The following is a 20,863-nucleotide window of genomic DNA, read 5'->3' on the forward strand; positions in this document are numbered from 1 at the left end:
ACGCTCAACCCAAGCGGCTCCTTAGATGTGAGGCAGGGTGTAATAGTTTACCTACACGTACACCCATCCTCACGACGTATCACACATAGGATTGCCAAATAATCTGTATACTGGTATATTGGTTTCCACTGTATATATGAAACACTATTATTCACCAAATAAATATCTTTTTTACACTGTATTTTTTCAGTGTTGAGTCTACTACTTACTCTACTTCTACCTACTTTTGTTTTGTTTTACATAGTAAGTGGAGACAATATTTATCTTCGATACATATCCAGCTGGGACACCACCTTACTTTAGATTCATTGTCCTGTTTAAAAGCAACATTATAGCTAAAAGTCCATACTCTTAGTAGCCAAATAGCACTATTTTTTGACATTTGGCTTCTGGTAGTACTAAAAGAATATAGTTTTAAGACTTTTTTTCAAGACCCCTGCGCTCTGATTGGGCTGTCTACCAATAAGTGGTGAAAAGGAACAGCATTAGGGATATCTCTGCTTCTTTTTCCCTCTCTCTTCTGCCATGGACCAGTGCACTTCCATCTTCCCCTTCCCCAGAAAGATAACGGATTAGCTAGGTTGGAATGCAAAAAACTAAGTTTTTAGTAATTGATATCAACCAGTGCAGCCTCTTGCAAGGCGCCAGCCTAGGTACTAGACCTCCAGTGGTAAATAGGATATATACTGTATATATGTATGTTTGCTGAATGTCTCCAAATGTTTGCTTTCTGTGGAAGGAACATTAGGTATTTTAGCTACATTCTGTCTAATTGCTGGTAAGTTACATTGCGTGATCTCATGGGCATTTATTTTCAAAGCACTAGAAAAAGCTGAAATTCCCACATTGGAAAAAATTTGTTTCATTTCAAGTAGTTAGAATAAATGGATTTTCCATATTAGCACATCAAATGTAGAAACATTGTACGTTGATGAAAACGACTTGCAAATGACATGCAAATGAATTGAGGTCCCACATGCACACATTTCATATGTTCTGAACACCTTTATTACGTAGCACCAAAAATAGGGCCAGAACAACTATTTTACAGAACATCTATTTTCACATAGATATCCATACATCTATATCATAAAAATGAAAGTCTGTCTGTCTGTCTGTCTGTCCTCTATAGACTTCCAAACGCCTGAACCGTTTGACCCCAAATTTGGCACACAGATACATTGGGTGCCCGAGAAGGTTATAGCGAAGGTCCCGTCCTTGCCAGATGTACAGGAGAGGAGGGGGATGCAGAAGACTGCCCCATAGAGATGAATGGGAAAATCTCCACACTGCACACACAGGTGACATAATTAGCTGCCCAGCAGTAAACTGCAATCGGGATCCTTAGCAACCAATAGGATTACTGCTTTCATTTTCACAGGGAGCAATGGTTGCTAGGGCAGCTGCCTCACAACATCCACAGTAATAACTGGTAGACCCCCCCACTCCATCTATACAGTACATGTATATACAGGACCCCTACTCCATCTATACAGTACATGTATACAGGGCAGTATTACCAGCTGCTGCTGCCCTAAGCACTAAACCTGAGGACGCCCTATCCTTACTCACCAATAAGCATCATGATAGATTGGTAGATAATAGCTCCAGACGTCACATTCAACACCACCACATCAGACCTGACCAATACCACCACACTGTGACTGGATAACACTGCCATACCAGACCTGACCAATAACGCCACACTCTGACTTGATAACACTGCCATACCAGACATGACCAATACCGCCATACTGTGACTGGATAACACCGCCATACCAGACTTGACCAATACCGCCATACTGTGACTGGATAACACCGCCATACCAGACCTGACCAATACCGCCATACTGTGACTGGATAACACACCCACACCAGACCTGACCAATACTACCATACCGTGACTGGATAACACTGCCACACCAGACCTGACCAATACTACCCCCCTTATACGCCCCCTTCGAAAAGACTAGATTTTCTGGCAAGTCTGAACAGAAGGTGGAAGTTGGAAGGTAGAAAAATAAAAAAAATTTAAAAGTTGTTTCCTTCCCTCTGCTCCCCGGTGCTGCCCCCATGCAAGGTGCTGCCTAGGCAGACCACGAGTGCCTAATGGTAAATACGATCCTGCAGGTATACAGGACACTACAGGTATACAGGACCCCAAAACTATACACTACAGGTGCATGGGACCTCCACCAACTATATACGACAGGTATACAGGACCCCAAATTATACACTACAGGTATACAGGACCTCCACCAACTATATACTACAGGTATACAGCACCCCCACCAAGTCTATACTACAGGTATACAGGACACAAAACTATACACTACAGGTATACAGGAACTTCACCAACTATATACGACAGGTATACAGGACCCCAAACTATACACTACAGGTATACAGCACCTCCACCAACTCTATACTACAGGTATACAGGACCCTCAAACTATACAGTACAGGTATACAGGATCCCCGAACTATATGCTACAGAACACTACAGGAATACAGGACACCAAAACTATACACTACAGTTATACAGGACTTCCACCAACTATACACTACAGGTATACAGGACCCCAAAAGTATACACTACAGGTATACAGGACCTCCATCAACTATATACTACAGGTATACAGGACCCCAAACTATACACTACAGGTATACAGGAACCCAAAACTATACACTACAAGTATACAGCATCCCCACCAACTTTATACTACAGGTATACAGGACCCCAAACTATACACTACAGGTACAAAGGACCTCCATAAACTATATACTACAGGTATACAGGACCCCAAACTATACACTACAGGTATACAGGACCTCCATCAACTATATACTACAGGTATACAGGACCCCAAACTATACACTACAGGTATACAGGAACCCAAAACTATACACTACAAGTATACAGCATCCCCACCAACTTTATACTACAGGTATACAGGACCCCAAACTATACACTACCGGTATAAAGGACCCCAAAACTATACACTACAGGTATACAGGAACTCCGCCAACTATATACTACAGGTATACGGGACCCTTAAACTATACACAACAGGTATACAGGACCCCCAAACTATATACTTCAGGTATATAAGATCTCTACCAACTCTATACTACAGATATACAGGAACCCCACCAACTCTATACCACAGGTTTAAAGGATCCCAAACTATACACTACAGGTATACAGGACCTCCATCAACTATATATTACAGGTATACAGGACCCCAAAACTATACACTACAGGTATACAGCACCCCCAAACTTTACACTACAGGTATACCAGACCTCTACCAACCATAAACTACAGGTACACAGGACCCCCCAAACTATACACTATAGGTATACAGGACCCCTTAACTATATACTACAGGTATACAAGACCTCCACCAACTATACACTACAGGTATCCAGGACCCTCAAACTATAAACTACAGGTATAGAAAACCTCCACCAACTATACATTACAGGTATACAGCACCTTCACCAACTATATATTACAGGTATGCAGGACCCCCAACTATACAGTACAGGTATACAGGACCTCTACCAGCTATACACTGCAGGTATAGAGTACTTCCCAAACTATACAGTACAGGTACACAGCCCCCCCCCCCCAATTATACACTACTGGTAAACAGGACCTCCCTCAACTATACACTACAGGTATACAACCCCCCCAATTACACACTACAGGTATACAGGACCCCCTCAACTATACACTACAGATATACAGCCCCCCACCCCACCAACTATACACTACAGGTATACAGGATGGATGTTTGAAGTTTTTAGTTTGTTTCTAATGTGCATAAGGGTAGCTTCACACGTACCGTATCGCTGCGTATTTAACGCTGCGTTTTTATCGCTGCGCGTTTGGTGCGATTTTTACATGCGAGTTTTGATTTTCACATGATTTTCATGTGAAAATCAAAACTCGCATGTAAAAGTCGCACCAAACGCGCAGCGATAAATACGCAGCGTTAAATACGCAGCGATACGGTATGTGTGAAGGCACCCTTAGCTACAATTTACATAAACAGTGCATAATTGTCTGGTATATAGGGGCATATAGGGCTACTGGCGATTTTCCCTAAAACAAAAAAAACAAGGACATAGATTGGCCTCCTGGGCACCTTAGAATAAATCTAATTAACACACTGACACTTTATACCCGGGCAGCACCGGGTGTATTTTTTAGTACATACATAAATACATGTACTTTTGTATCTCTTGCTTTCTCAGTTGTGATGTGGAGATGTGGAGACAGTAGTTACTATCTTCAGTACCATTAAAGAAACATTGAGCCTTAACAGACAGACAATGATGTACAAAGTATATATATTTATATATATATATATATATATATATATATATATATATATCCATAGAGTTACTCCCTCTATTCAGCAAGGTTCCCAGCCATGTGTATATACACGTAGAATAACCCTTACAGTGCTCTCAACCTTGCCTGGTATATCAGTATAAAACATTGTGAAAACCATTCAAAACAGTATAAAACATTTTACACATAAAAACAGCAGGTCTTGAATGTGATGTACAACATATGACACCAACCCGAAGGTCTGGCAGGGATCCTTGGGGGACACTACATTACTGCTGAACACTGGATGAACCTGCTACAAAGGATGAGTTAAAAGCTGCACTAATGTAACCTGCAATCGGAAAGCTCCAGGATGGAATGGCCTTGTGTATATTATACATATCATACAGCATCAATTATTTGTGATGCTTACTGATGCCCTTGAGAGAGAAATATTACAAAGGGCTATGACCAAGGTTTCATTCTTAGGTCATCCAGATATATGAAGCATGCACCAACCTGAAATAAAAAGGAATATTTCAGACCTGTTTGCACTGTGTAACTAACATCATTTCCTGCAAATAGATCTATGAAAATAAAGGCTGAAGGTGAAATGTTGTGACTCACTCCTTATTTCACCCCTTTATCTTCTAGTACCACATTAACCACAGCAATTCAATGTGTTATAGGATTTGCCACCCCTCCTGAAATATCTATTTTAGTAAATTATTTCATTTTCCATTAACCCTTTAATGACCAGGCCCAAAATGGCCTAAATGACCAGGCGACAATTTTCATTTTTGCATTTTCTTTTTTTCCCTCCTTGCCTTCTAAGAGCTATAGCTTTCTCCATCTACATGGCCATGTGAGGGCTTGTTTTTTCAGGAACAAGTGTACTTTATAATGGCGTCTTTTAGTCTACCATAAAATGTATGAAGGAATGCCAAAAATATTATTTTTGGGGTGAAATAGAAAAAAAGGCAATTTTGTAACTTTTGGAGGGTTACTTTACCATAAAATTGACATGATATCTTTATTCTATATGTCGATCAGAATACAACAATATGTATTTTTTTACAGCTTTTCTAATGTTTTACTATTTTTTTTTACAGTAAAACTTTTTTTGCAAATAGCTATTATTACGGGGATACCTTGGTTTAAGAGTAACTTGGATTAAGAGCGTTTTACAAGAAAAGCTCCAAGTTTTTGTAAAATTTTGTAACTTGGTTTAAGAGCTTTGCTTTGGTTTAAGAGCTCCCTGTACTGTGGGGGAGCGGCATAGCGTGGTCTACAGCTCTACAGCACTGTACTCTGACCCAGGAAGTCTCCCTCACCTTCCAGATCCACTTCAGGCTGGGACTTGCATCAGGGGCCAGGACTGTGTAATCTTTTCATAGCTGTTACCCCTCTCTCCCCGGACAGAGTGCTGCATTATGCGCCCACATATGCCCTGCTCATTCCTTCCTGCTCCCTGCAGTCTCTGTCAGTCCTTGTGTTTCCCATCCTCTCCATTCCTGCTATAATGTGCCTTCACTTACATTCAACCATTCACACTGCTGCTATAATGTGCCTGCACTTACACTCAGCCACTCACACTGCTGTATAGAAAAGTTTCTGTCACTGTCCTCCTGCACAGCTCTGTGATTCTCACTTCCTGATTGGTCCATGCTGAACACCCCCCCCCCCTTCCCCAGTGCTGTCATCTGACCACACAGAGCTCTCACAGCAGCCCTACTTCTCTATTCGAACCTGTTGTACTACGATACTGCATTATGGAGAATTGCAGCTCCACCCTGTAACTACAAACTGCTGCTGTTTTTTTCATTCTTATGCACTTACTATACATTATACTACACATGCTGATTGCTATACTGCACAGTAACTTATAATAAGACATATTCAGCTGCTTCTCTTTGTTTGTTTCATCTATTTTATATGTCATTCAGATTAAAAAAAAACATTATTTTTGGGGTGTAGAACCAATTGTCTGCATTTCAGTCATTTCTTATGGGAAAATTTGCTTTGCTTTAAGAGTGATTTGCATTACAAGCACAGTCCAAGAACAAATTATGCTCATAATCCAAGGCACCACTGTATTAAAATGGCGCTATTGAGAATCTTATATATATAATTTTATTCTGTTACCTATAGAGCTGTATGGGGTGTCATTTTTTGCGCTATGATCTCTAGTTTTTATTAGTATCATATTTATGTAGATCAGATGCTTTAATCACCTTTCATTATTTTTTTTATATATAATGTAACAAAAAAAAATCCTGCCATTCTTTTCCCTCTTTTTGTTTACTTTGCTCACCATGTGGAACCAATATTGTTATATTTCAGTAACAATGCATGCGATATATAATATGTAGAGATGAGCGAACCTGCCGAGGTTCGGGTTCGTATGAACCTGAACTCTCGGCTTCTGATTCCTGCTGTCTGCAGCCTCCGTGGAGCGGGTGGATACAGCCGGAGGACCGCCTGGAAAACTGGGATACAGCCTATGGCTATGGCTGTATCCCAGTTTTCCAGGCGGTCCTTCGGTTGAACCTGAACTCTCGGCTTCTGATTCCCGCTGTCTGCAGCCTCCGTGGAAAGGGTGGATACAGCCGGAGGACCGCCTGGAAAACTGGGATACAGCCTATGGCTATGGCTGTATCCCAATTTTCCAGGCGGTCCTCCGGTTGTATCCACCCTCTTCACGGAGCGGGCAGACAGCGGGAATTAGAAGCCGAGAGTTCAGGTTCATACGAACCCGAACCTCGGCAGGTTCGCTCATCTCTAATAATATGTTTATTAAACAAATATGGTCAATTATTTTTACATGTTTTATTTGTATATTGGACAGATTTTTTTGTTTATTGGGGGAAGGGGCTTTAGCATTTTAAAACTTATTTGTTTATACGCATCCCCCTGGGAGATTATTAAATGCAGTCATTAGATTACATATAATGGTTAATGCTATAACATTGCATAGTGTTGATCAGTATTATTGGTGCTCGTCTCATAGAGCCTGCCTGGGCACCCATGTCATACTTGTACGTATCAGTGGTATAATGGAGAGGACTACTTAGACTCCTGCATTTGTGAAGCTTATAGCAGGGGAATGCAAGTGATCAGAAATATAAAAAGTACAGAATCAGCATCTTTTGAACTGTTTTCATATTAATGTAGTTTAGGGGATTTTGGAGGTGACACAATCCCTTTAAGGTGCTCTTTATTTATTGTCTCCTGCTGTAACACTCTGTATAGCTAAAGGGGTGTCATCTGTTCAGTGCACTTCTGATATATACATACCTCTGTCATGTCTACAGTATCTGTTGTTACAGGTTGTACAAATTGTACTCTACATGGTTTTATCTTTCAATAGAAAGCTAAAAATACTTGGACTGTTTAAATTATTAATTTTAACCCCTTCAGTAAACAAAATCAGATTTATAAGTTTAAATTTCATTGCAAAAATGAACTTAGTAAAAATTGTCGTTCTCTCACTTGTTTTACAACATTCTTAAATTCCAGAGAAAATCTTTTTACTCAGTGCTCTTGACAGTTAAAGGGGTTATCCAGAATAAGAAAAGCATGACTGCTGTCTCCCAGAAACAGCACGACTTTTGTGTTCAGTTTGGGTGAGGTTTTTCACATCAGTTCCATTGAAGTGAATGGAGCTTAATTCTAAAACTACACCCAAACTGCTGCCGAGTAAGTGTTATGGTGCGTTTACACGTAACGATTATCGTACGAATTTGCGCGATAACGATCGAATTCGAACGATAACCGTACGTGTAAATGCAGCGAACGATCATACGACGAACGATACATTGCGCATTTTGATCTTTCAACATGTTATCAAATCGTCGTTCGTCGTTCGCAAAAAATTCGCAAATCGTTCCATGTGAACAGTTGTTCGCCGATTTAACCGATGTGTGAGATAGGCTTAAGCGTTCACAAAACGATCGCACAACGTATTTTCCGTACGATATATCGTACCGTCTAAACGCTGCTCGTTATGAAAAAAAAATCGTTACTCCGACATCGTTAATCGTACGATCGGGCCAATTATCATTACGTGTAAATGCACCATAAGAATGTGGTGTTGCTACCACCTGCTTCTCCTGTTCTCTGCTGATCGTGGGGTTTTCAGCACTGAGACCCTGACCAATCAAAACTTTTGACATGTCCCTGTGACATAGAAAGTAGCTTCAAGCTTTTTTTTACACCAGGTACAGAAAAACGCATTATCTGTACCTGATAAATAAAATCTTGAAGCTTCTTCATTAAACGGATGCTTCTGGATTCTCCTTTGTAAGTACAGACCCCCACACCTAAGATTGTTGACTTTCCTTCATGCGTCCATACTGTAAAGGTTGGATAGTCCTGAACTTTGATTCTTGGTGCTGTTGGACTTTTTTTATTTGGTTATGTCTCTGTGATATCTCAAAAGTTTATGTACCTGGCAGGTATGCCTTAAAATGTCACTGTCGTTATAAGTTTTAAAGCCTAAACAGTACATGTGAAAGAAAGCAAGTTTGCAATTTACATTCATTATTTGGAATATGAAGAACATGAGGTGGTAGCTGGATAAAACCAGAAGGCCATGGACTTCAGAGAGTACATGAGCTAACTGAGGGTTTTACTGCTCACCCCAGTGCTTGATTTACAGCTTGCACTGCTCAGTACAGCTCTCTAATTACCTTCATGCTGCTGCTGCTTCTTAGAAGGTACTATAAAGATAGAGGATTAGGATCCCCTCTTCTGTATGTATATGCTATAACATCATTAATGCTCCATCCAATAGCTCAGGGATAAATGAAAATCACTTCTCTGCTTCTTCTATAGCACACAGCCCCCCTCTTGTGCAGCTGACCGGCTCTAGACCTACTCTCTCAATCACAGTAGGCCTCACTTCTCATGTGCTCCACTGTACACACTAATGAGAAGACAATTTTTTTGATGTACCCAGTCCAAACAACATCAATTTTGTAAGGAGGCAAGTGAGTAGCTTGTTACAGTTCATTCCCCTTACATTTATCCAATATAAATGTTAGATTAGCAGTTATACAAAATACAGGTTAAGGGTAGCTTCAAACGTATTTCATGCTGCGAGTTTGCAGCAAAATCTGCTGTAAATCCTGGTACAATGATCTTCAATGGGGTTACATACCCGAAGCAGAATTTTTATTCTGCTGCGAGTATGTAACGCCAGCTCCTTTAACTCCCTGCCTCCCGCAGCATGTGTTACCTGCTCAGCGTTTCGGCTGCATCTGAGGCTCCCGTCAGTCTTGCTCAGCCAATCAGTGAACGGCCCGGCCGCAGTCACTGATTGGCTAAGCAGGACCAATGGGAGCCTAAGATGCAGCCGCGGTGTGAGCAGGTAATATAGGCTGTGTGTGTGTGAGTGTGGGGGGGGGTTAAAGGGGCCGGCGTTACATACTCACAGCGGAATGAAAATTCTTCTGCGGGTTTATAACCCCATTGAAGATCACACTACCAGGATTTGCAGGGAATTTCTGTAAACTCGCAGCATGAGGCTATGTTCACGCTACGTATATGTCCGGCTGTAGTTCGTTCACGGCCGGACATGTGCGGCTGAAACTACGGCCGTGGGAAAAATAGACTTGCGGCCAGATTGCGAACATGCGGGCGAACCGCGAACATATGCCCATAGTACAGTTATGCTTCCTAGCTTGTTTCGAAGCGATCTGAAGCAGGTCATTTACTTGAAAATCTTCGCCCAGCCCCGTAAACCACACAGAACCTTTTTAATATAAAAATCAAGTTCGATTTGGCAGAAAAAAGTATTCCGTACTGGGCCGCATTGAAATCCACGGCCGTAAGTTGGAACAGTTCCGGCCGCAAACAATGGTCTTGTTCATTTTTCACTGCGCCGTATACGATCCGGCCGTAGGCTTATTTGTAGTGTGCACTGTGCGGGCGTATATCGTATACTTTCAAGAGTATGCATCAACCTCAAAACAACGAGCGTATATTCGCGGTTCGCACTACGGACGGAAACATACGCAGTGTGAACATAGCCTGAAATCCGCTGCAAATCCGGTATGTGTGAAGCTATCCTAATGTTGGAAAGATGATGTGAATGTATAACTGTGTATAAATACTACAGGAAATCCTAATTGATGACTCTGCAGTAAATGACATAGCCGTTGTAATTCACAACACATGGCCAATATGCAAGACTTGACTTGGCTGCAAACAATATGAGTCATAAGACCCAAGCTCATGTATCACTATTTAATTTATATCATTTTGAACATAACTTCAGGGCTTTTTCTGCTGGATTTGAGGTTTAACATTTAATCTTCAATCTAAACATAGAGTTCTAAAACTTCCCAAGGCTCTCTCCTGCGACTTGAGACATAGAGAAAACTCACCCATCAATGTATTATTCAAAATCTCATGTATGCTGGTTATACACAATGTAAGCAGGAGGCTGAAAAGCTGAACAGAAGGATGCGTGCTGACCACACAGCTGTGCTGTTTACTGCTTTGGTACAATATGTTTGTACAATGTGTGGTACAAGTCAGCTGAAGGATCGGAACATACTGTATGCAGGACAAATGTCCAGCAAAAACATGTATAAACATGTCAACATTGGGTAATGACATAAAAAAAAAACCTCAGTTCTTTTCTATTACATGTAGCATATTTTTGTGTGTTTTCAACCAAAATAACACCAGATAAATGAAACTAAAATGTGTGCAAGAAATCTGATGCATGTGAACAGGGGCAGATTAAATATCCCCATACACCTTCAACAACTGACGTCCGAAAGATCATTAAACTGTCAGTTATCTCTCCCGTTCTCCCCGTACACAGGAACGTTTGGTTCAAACGAGCAATGCTGTGTTCTCTACGGGGAGGGTTAAGCCACAGCCATAGAACTCTGGCTGCATCTTATCTCTGCCAGAACAAAGGGGTCAGGCAGTGATTTTCCATCCCGCTCAACCCCTTTCTAAACCTACATTATCAGTCGGTGGTCATACACATTGCACGAACAGACGACAAAAGTATAAGGTGTATGGTAACCTTAAGTGTACCATGGTTTACCCTTTTGAACTGCATTAGGACAGATGTCAGTTATTACACACTGTGCATATTCTTGCTTTCCTTGCACAAAAGTTACTATTATTCTTGTGCAATTTTTTTCCTAAAAATTTAGCTTAAAAACTAGGGTAGCAGCGAAGTACTCCTGCACAGTCTTTTGTTAAAATCAGTCTAAAAAGGTAGCTAATCTGAAACCACTCCCCGTGGCGCAAAAACTGAGAGATGGCAAACGTGGTGTATACCGTGTGCAAACACATTAATACATATGCCCCTTTGTCTGAGGACCTACAAATAAAACTTTATTGGGATTGTGTTAAGGAAATTGTATATTGTTGAATACTGCGAATGAGCCATAATTACACACCTTGAATACCCAATTGGGTGACCAGTTTTTTTTTTAATGTTTTATCTGTGGGACACAAAAAGCATAGTAGATCAGGCTTTTGCATTCTGTCAACATAAAAAACAGACTGAAGTATTTACAGGTAGCCTACATATGGTCTACAAAAACCTGTAGTTACACTGTGGGCACACCATGGTATACATTGAACTACCTTTTTGACTGTATACCAATGTAATCTGGTGGCTTACAATCAAAATGTGATGTGAACAGTCTCTTATATATAGCACAGAACCAGTATTTGTTCGTTATTATATCAATGTGCTGTAGTAAACATTAAAGCATGTGCCATATTTGCTAGGATGTAGAGCTGGACAAAACTGGCACCACATCATTGGTTGTAGAGCGAGGCGAAAGAAAGACAGACAGTGTAGAGCAGGGGTCTCAAACTCAATTTACCCGGGGGCCGCTGGAGGTAGAGTCTGGGTGAGGCTGGGCCGCATCAGGGTTTCCACAAGAAAAGCTCTTACAAAAACATTCCAATGTCATCAAATTTTTTATTTTTTCATCTGTTAAAACCACATATAGTTGCTGACTAGAGAAATGTAATTATTATTATTCATATGCAAATGTCTGTATTGACAGTTCCTGACATTTAACTTTCTGAACATGAATGGAACATTGAACCTAAACTTCTGAATGGAACATTGAACATGGCTTCTTCTGCCTACTTCTTGCTGCCAGAGATCTGGCAGCGCTTACTCTGGCATAGCCGAGACACATTTGGCTTAAGGGAGAAAGCAGTTGAGACCCTCAGTAGGGCTTGATTGAGATAGATAGATAGATAGATAGATAGATAGATAGATAGATAGATAGATATGAGATAGATAGATAGGAGATAGATAGATATGAGATAGATAGATAGGATACCGCCTATCCGCGCGCGCGGATAAATTACTCAAATTTTTTCGGGACCAGATGGTCATTCACATATGGCGATCAAGATACGGTTTTCACTGGGACGGCAGCCACGCTTCAGGAGGAGGATCCGGCTATCGGCAGATGTGTTCCACTCTGCGGGTGGGCGGTATCCCAGCTGGAGATCTCTCCTCCGTCCGGAGGAGGATCTTCAGTGACTCCAGGAGGGGGCGGTCTCCCGAAAGAAACCCAGATACGCCTAGTTCGTGAGTTCGCACAGCTCGTTTATGTGCTTATGGCTTGAACAGAGCATTTGTCAGTGGGTGAAGCCTCCATGTGATCATTATTACTATTATTGTTATATTTACGCCGCATTCAAGTTTAGTCTCTTCTTTCACTATTAATGGACACTATCATCCTTATGAAATGGATAACTCACTCATTTTCCTACACCATTGCAATGCCGCACGGGCTCTGACAGTTGATGGACACTTGTGAGCACGAATCAGACTACGGGGAGGGGAGGTGGAATGCTCCTTGACTGACAAGTCTGAGCACCTATCATATCTATGTATTGATCAACACACCTGTATATAACACGTGATTGTTTGTAATTTTGTTGCACTTGAAAATGGCGTAAGGTACGCCGAAACGTCGTGCTGTGTTACCTTGGTTGCTGTGACTTACTTTTTTATGGAATAAATTCTCACACAATTTTTTCACCTACGCCTGTGTGCTGCAGAGTATTTCCGAAGTAGATAGATAGATAGATAGATAGATAGATAGATAGATAATAACACATTCATGAAAAAATCCAAGTCATCCAGCCCACACACTATACACATGACACGTAACACACATTACATTCATCCATTATACACATTATATTCATACACACATACTACATGCACAGTTGATATGCGTACTACCTCCTGCAGCATGCTGGGAGTAGTGGTACAACCCCTTCCGTCTTTGACGGCAGCAGGCTGGGATCCTCACACAGCAGCCCTCTCCCCCATTGTCCCGACTGCTGTAACATTACACCAGTTACAGCAGGAGGGGCAGCAGAGGACGGGGGTCCGATCGTGCATGAGGAGGAGCTGGAGGGAGGGAGGGGGCTCCTGCCTCCTGAGAGAGCATCATACACAGGGAGCAGAGTGTCCTGCAGCCTCTGTGTGACCCCTGATGGCAGCCATTAGCTGTAGCCAGGGCTCACTCAAAGTAATGCTGACAACATTTATATTGCTACTGAGCAAAACTCTCTATAAACAATCACCTATGATACTATCACCAATAATACAACTAGATAATGCAGAAATAATACCACCACACCATGACTTAATTTACTACCATGACTTTAGTGACTTTATTTTGAGGCCATGTAATGATTACAGTGCAGTTTCGGTTAGTGACTCACAAGTGGCATTTTTCCTGATCTGAGTCATTCAGTTTCCTATTTCATGTTCACCTGGCTTAGACTGCTATGACTGTTTCTTCCAGCCACAGCTTGTCTCTGCAGAACCTTCCAGACAAAGACCTTATGCTATGCACTTTTCCAGCACCCCCCTCGCCCAGTAGTGGATTATAATAGGGGCGTTCCGGGCGGAAGCCCGGGGCCCTGAGCTCCTGGGGGGCCCATGACCACCCAAAAAGACTTATACTTTCAGTGGTGTACTGTCTCCTGGCTACACTTCCGCCATGATTTGCAAAAAATCATTTTTTTTTTTATGGCAATTTTGCACAAATCAGGACATCATGACATTATCTATTTTGTACTATGAACGCCAGGCTAGTGCTGCCATAGTTACAGTGGGGTGGGGGGGCCCAGGCTTGGTGAACAGCCTGGGGCCTATGGTAAAGTTAATCCGCCCCTGCCTCGCCTTTCCCTCATCTATAGTCCTCTTTGGTAATGATGCCTCCTTGATGTTCTGCACAGTGAAGTGGATAGGTAAGTGGATTGGGGGAGGGGTAAGTGGGTTAAGGAAGAGTAGGTAGATCCTTAGATAGATCATCATAAATAAATACACATAAATTTACTATATTTGGGAGTGCCGCCTTATCTTCATCCTATTGTTTATCCAGTGGAGTCGGGGGTCTGACTTCTTCGAGGCTGTGCACCCACCTGAGCTTTTGCTGCACAGTGCCGTCTACACACAAAATATTTGTAGTTTCTCCCAGTAGGTAGGACCCCCATATGTAAGAGAATAAATATGTACGACCCCCAGCATATAGTCCTTTTAGTATGTGGTTACCCCCAGTATGTAGGACCCTATTATGTAGATCTCCCAATAGGTAGTTTTGCCCAGTATGTAGGACCCTCATTATGTAGGTGTCCCAGTAGGTAGAACCCTAAAATACAGGACCCCAGTAGGTAGTTTCCCCATTTCTAAGCTTTAAGGAGTGTTCTAAAGGGAGAGACATTCCCAGTCTCATGAAGCTGCCTGAGGCCTAGTGACAGAGCAAGGATTTAGTAGGTCTTTGCTCTGTCAATTTTTTTAATTGAGCACAATTTTTACCTGTATGACCATTATTAGACCAGATTGCAATCATTAGTATTCAGCACCCGCAAATAGCAATTTCAATTACAATTTTGTTCATTTTCTTTATCATACTGGGTTTGTGGTTGTAGTTTTATAAGAACACTTTTACCAGTCCCACAGGCACAAGGCCTGGGGAATAAAGCCTCCTTAGAGATTAAAACTTCACTTTAATATATTTTGTTTAAAATGTTATTTATATTAGACAAAACACTAAGGTTAAAAATTTGATGTTCCTGTGCCCATGTCAGTGGTGTACAACCCAGTAGGTTCCCCAGTTCAAGTCACTGGTTTTAGGGTCCTATTACACTGCCCAATATTAAGGAGCAAGCTAGTGCTGACCTGCTCCTTGTTCTCTGCTTGCTGTCTTTGCTATTACACAGACATTGAGTGGGTAGCAGCGGGAGGGGCTGTCCGGAAGATCCTTAGATCGTCTGGGTGGCCCATAGATGTTAGCGGCTGCTGCTGTCGCTCCTATTACACGGGATGATGGCCAGCAGACTATCGGACAAGAGGACAAAGGGGAGTTGCTATTTAAAATAATGAAAATAACCCCTTCAACATGTTTCATATGGACGCATATGGACGTCCTTAGTAAGCATAGCTATCAACTGGGGAAGTTTGTTCTCATAAATCCTTTCTTTATTTATGTGAAATATACAAAGATCTATATGTATGTAATACAGTGAGTTGTAATACTGGGTTTGCAGTTGTAATTTCAGGGGAACTTTTTTTTCTGTTTTTATAAATGTTTTCTTTACTGGTGAGATACACAAAGAGCAACATATATGTAATATAAGTATGCTGTCATATACTGTGTACATATTAGGAGTAGTGAAAGATTCTAAAAAAGAAACACCAATTCAATTTGCATCAATTTCTGTTCCCAGTGGGGTCACTATCTGATTTCTCAATCTAAGGCTATGTTCACACTACGTAAGTTTCGTAATAATCACGGCCGTTGTAACAACAGCCGTGATTACTACAGAACTTACGTAGTGCTGCCTTCAAAGGAATCCCAGACGGAGTATATACACATAGTATACATTCCGGCAGGGATCCCTAGCACGCCGCAAGAAACTGACATGTGCGGAAAACCTGTCAGTGCACACAATGGAGCGCGCGCCTCCGGCTGCACACTCCATTGTGTGCAGCGGGGAATTCGGATGCGTGCGCGCACAGATGCGCCCGCATCTGAATTCAGCGGCAGTGAAGATCATCCGGCCGGTACTGCAGTACCGGCCGGAATTATCCTCTCTGACATTTGCTGCGGCCATGTGCACATGGCCTAAGGGTAGGTTCACACTACGGAATCCACACGGATAAGCTCTACCCATTTGCGGCGGCACACATATCCGCCAGCTCCATAGACACCATTCTATGGCCGGGCCGATTCCGCTGCTGAATCCGCCGGCCATAGAATGGTATCTATGACACGTGCGGATAGGCGCCCCGCTGATTCATCTAACCTGCTGATAGTTCCCCTTTAACTCTCATGGTGGTTGCCTAAAGAACCTCCAGGGTCAGCATTGCTAAATACGCAGTAGGAAAGCACACACCGCGTATGAAAGATAGTGCAACATTTTTTTCATTTGCTAAATATGTATTTTTCTTGCTTTCACAGGAAGATGCAGACAGTATTTGTTGCCAGGAGCAAATCAACCGATCCATTTACTGGGCAGATGGCTTCGTTCTTGTGTTTTCAATCACAGACTACAATAGTTACCGTGTAATTAGGCCGCTATACCAGCACTTACGGAAAATACACCCAAACACCAAAATCCCAGTTCTTCTGGTAGGAAACAAAGCCGACCTACTGAGGGCCCGGCAGGTGGAATCTGATGAGGGGCTCCAACTTGCCAATGAACTAACCGGCACATATGCTGAAGTATCTGCCAGAGAAAATTATGAAGGTGTATATGGAGCATTCTACCAGCTTTGCCAGGAGGTTGGAAAGATGATTTTCAGTTGTAATGGAGAAAAACGAAGAGGGCTTCATCTTGTGCGTCCTAGGTCTCCTAACATGCAGGACCTGAAAAGACGTTTTAAACAAGTGTTATCCTCCAAAGTCAAATCTACTCCTACCCTATGACCACTACCAGATTGCACATGTGAACTATTACATTTCATATATACTGTATTAAGCAAATCAACCTTATTTGTCTCTACAAATTGCGCTGGAAACAATTTGTGTCATCCCACATTTATGGTTTACAACAAAATGGCTCATATTATATGAGGAATGGGAAAATCTAAGTCTAACTTTGTTTCACTTTGTTCTAACTTTGTTCCACTGTTTATTCAGCTATATTTAAAGCATACCTATTACATACATATAGTTCAGACAGCCATTTTGTGGAGTGATATTAACCATTATATCAGTTCACTATATGATAATGACATAGGGCAGGTCATGTATAGGCCAGTCTTTCCCTATGAATGACCTGATTCTATGATCAGGAGAAGAAGTGGGTTGCCTATGACTTCTAGAGTTTATAAACAAATTAAATTAAACATTTGATAGCAATAAATATCCAGGCATCCAGATTTGGGCTTTGTTCATACAACGTGCAAAAATGGCCATTGTTTTAAATGAAAAAATGCATTGAAGTGTATAGACAGCGGCTGGAAATAAATGACATGAACATTATATCGATGGCCGACAAACAATGGCCATTGTTCAATACATTGTGTGAAACAACGGCCATTGTTTGCTTTGACTTTAATGCCAATTATTGCATTATGAAAACAACGGACAGTCGTTTCATAAAAAGTAGGTTGTGTGAACATAGCCTCATTCTGCAACTTGTGCTTACATCTGCTGATTACAATTTTAGTAACTTCCAACATATCCATCAGATTTACTCAACAAATTTGAAGACATTTAAACTTACTTGCTGTCTTTATTAAAAAAAAAAAAAAAAAAAATGTGCAGAACGTGTAAGGTAAGATTATTGGTGATTTTTGGAGTCCTTCATGTGCATATATCTCTGATGGAGACCTGAACTGTATGCCACTGTGTATGTGATATGTCACCCTCTGACAGAGTAATGGTACTGCTGACAGTCAGCAGTACCACCGCTAAGGCAGGAACTCAGGAGGAGCAAGGAGTTTCTTGCTTCTCTGCTATGGGAAGGTCCAGTGATAAAAAAAGGTTAACATAGGGCTAAGGGACACATTTATTAAGACCGTTGTACGAGTGCAACGGTCTTAAATTATGCCCTGCCCCTTTTCCTGGCCGGATTCACAAAGAGGCACACACCACTTAGTAAACCCAGCTGGGCCTGTGCCTGGTGCAACTGCAGTTTGTATCATGATTTATGCCAGGAAGAAGGAGCGAATCTGCGCCTTCTCCCTGGCGTACACCATGGGCCCAAGGTTCATAACTGTCCCCCTAAATCTCAGAAGTGTTATGGGCTCAGAAGTGTTATGGGCCATACAACAACTGTATGCAACACCTCTCCTCAGGTTGTGTGCGGTATTACAACACCATTCACATTAATGAAACAGAGCTGCAATACCACCTGCACACTGAGGAATGGTGTCTATGGTTTGCTGGCTTTATATGACATTACATGGTGCCTTCTCCTATGTGTGTGATCTGTGCACTACATTGCTGTCTGTAATATGTGCAGGTCATGGATTTATACTAGGCAGCACAGTTTTTTTTCTATATTTCTGAATGCTGGTACTCTACTTTATAAGTAGTAGATTTGTAGAAAAGCCTCCTGGCAGAGGTTAATGAGCTGATAAGTAAAAAGAACACAATTGTACCTTTAACAAAGAAATATTAGTGCTTAGGTTGATTTGGTGGTGGAAATTTCTCCTACATCTTAAAGATTACTTCCTAGCAGAATCACGCTACAGAAACAGTATCAGTGATGTTATATCACTATTTTTCTATGTACAAATGTTATTGACCACTTTATAATAAAACAGATTACATGACATATTAAGTGTTCTGTAGTGTGTACAATGCTCTATTATTGCTGGTCCAACTTACAAACAGAAGGAAATGAATTCACACAAAAACAGGTACATCAATTTTACCAATAACCATTCTCTTTTATTTGATCATATTTTGTCTTATATTGCAAATAAAGCAGATATGTTTTAAAATAAATTAGGATATTAGTCATCCCCCATTGACCTTCCCTTCCTCACTATCCTCCTCTTCCTGTGAGATAAGTGGCTGCAGCAGAAACCTCCCCCACTGTCTTGTCATAGATTGTATAGCCCTTGTATAGGTCCTGCCTTCTCAGCCAGTCATTATCCAACAATGGAAGAAATTAAAGGAGTCTGGCCACAGGTGGCAGGGGAGAGAGTAACAATGAAGCATTGCTTAGGCTAGGTTCACACTGCGTTTTTTCAATCCATTTTTTTCCTCCGTTTTTTTGCAAAAAAAACAGATGAAAAAAACGGATGCATTTGTGTGCATCCATTTTGATCCGTTTTTCCATTGACTTCCATTGTAAAAAATACGGATCAAAACGGATCCGTTTTTTTTTAACAGACACAAAAGTAGTGTCAGCAACATTTTTGTGTCCGTCAAAAAAAACTTATCCGATTTGATCTGTTTTTTTTTTTTTACAATGGAAGTCAATGGAAAAACGGATGCACACAAATGCATCCAGTTTTTTTTCATCAATTTCTTGCAAAAAAACGCCATCTGACCCCTGCCGAAAGACATTTTCCTGCGAGTTGTGACGATGGGAAAATGCCCGTCCCGACTGATGGACAGACCACTGAGCCAATCAGTGACTTAAGCGGCATCCGGAGATCTCAATGCCCGATGGGGGTCCCGGAACGGAACATCCCATATATATATATATATATATATATATATATATATATATATATATATGGGATGTACCACCAGAAAACTGAAAATCCCAGCATGTGAACACTTAAATGACATCCAACACCAAGCAGGTAGGACCTTATCAGGAGCCTTCAGGCACTTTGTAGAGGTTCATCAAGGTTCTGTACCCTCCTTTCAAATATATGCAACTGAAAAGATTAGAAAACTCCGGGGGCACACATAGGGGGACATTTATGAAAGGGTGTAAATATACACCTGGTGCAAACTGCCCACAGCAACCAATCACAGCTCCTCTTATATTTTACCAGAGCTGAAAGCTGAGCTGTGATTGGTTGCTGGGGGCAGTTTACACCAGGTGTATATTTACACCCTTTCATGAATCTCCCCCATAGTGTATTACCGCAAACTCAAGGAATAAGGTTAAAATAGTGGCTTCAAAGCCACTCACCTTGGGTGGTCGTGCTATGAGCCGATCAGTACAATCTGACAAAGAGGCAAAGCCTCGAAACGCACAATCCTTGCAATAAAGTTATTATTTTCTACCTATTAGTTCAGTAGTGATCTACATCTGTTGCCGTCCAGCACCAGTGAAGTCCCGCACCTCCTGCATGGCTGTACCTCCAGCCTCCATAACTTCCTTTCAAATTTATGCCATACAAAGGGTATATGTTATATGCCATTTATGTATATGCCATGCAAAGAGTATATGTCATACGCCACTTATGTATATGCCATAGAAAGAGGCATATTGTAGGGGGGGTGCAACATGCAACGTATATTAAAGGAGACCTGTCACCCCCTGTGCCGGGGTGACAGGCTCCCGACCCCCCGTTACAGCCCC

At 41.6% G+C, this 20,863-nt stretch overlaps 1 protein-coding gene across 1 annotated transcript in view; it reads left to right on the top strand.

Moving 5' to 3' along the window:
• Window positions 1-18,011, top strand: part of LOC138802839 (ras-like protein family member 11A-like) — a 41,865-nt gene extending 23,854 nt beyond the window's left edge. Inside the window, exon 4 of the mRNA XM_069986536.1 lies at window positions 16,825-18,011. Within this exon, the coding sequence (XP_069842637.1) occupies window positions 16,825-17,292 (468 nt within the window). The 3' untranslated portion in view covers window positions 17,293-18,011. The remainder of the gene's footprint in view (window positions 1-16,824) is intronic.
• The last annotated feature ends 2,852 nt before the right edge of the window (window positions 18,012-20,863 follow it).

This window comes from Dendropsophus ebraccatus, chromosome 10 (genome assembly GCF_027789765.1).
Source record: "Dendropsophus ebraccatus isolate aDenEbr1 chromosome 10, aDenEbr1.pat, whole genome shotgun sequence".
In the NCBI taxonomy this organism is placed as follows: domain Eukaryota; kingdom Metazoa; phylum Chordata; class Amphibia; order Anura; family Hylidae; genus Dendropsophus; species Dendropsophus ebraccatus.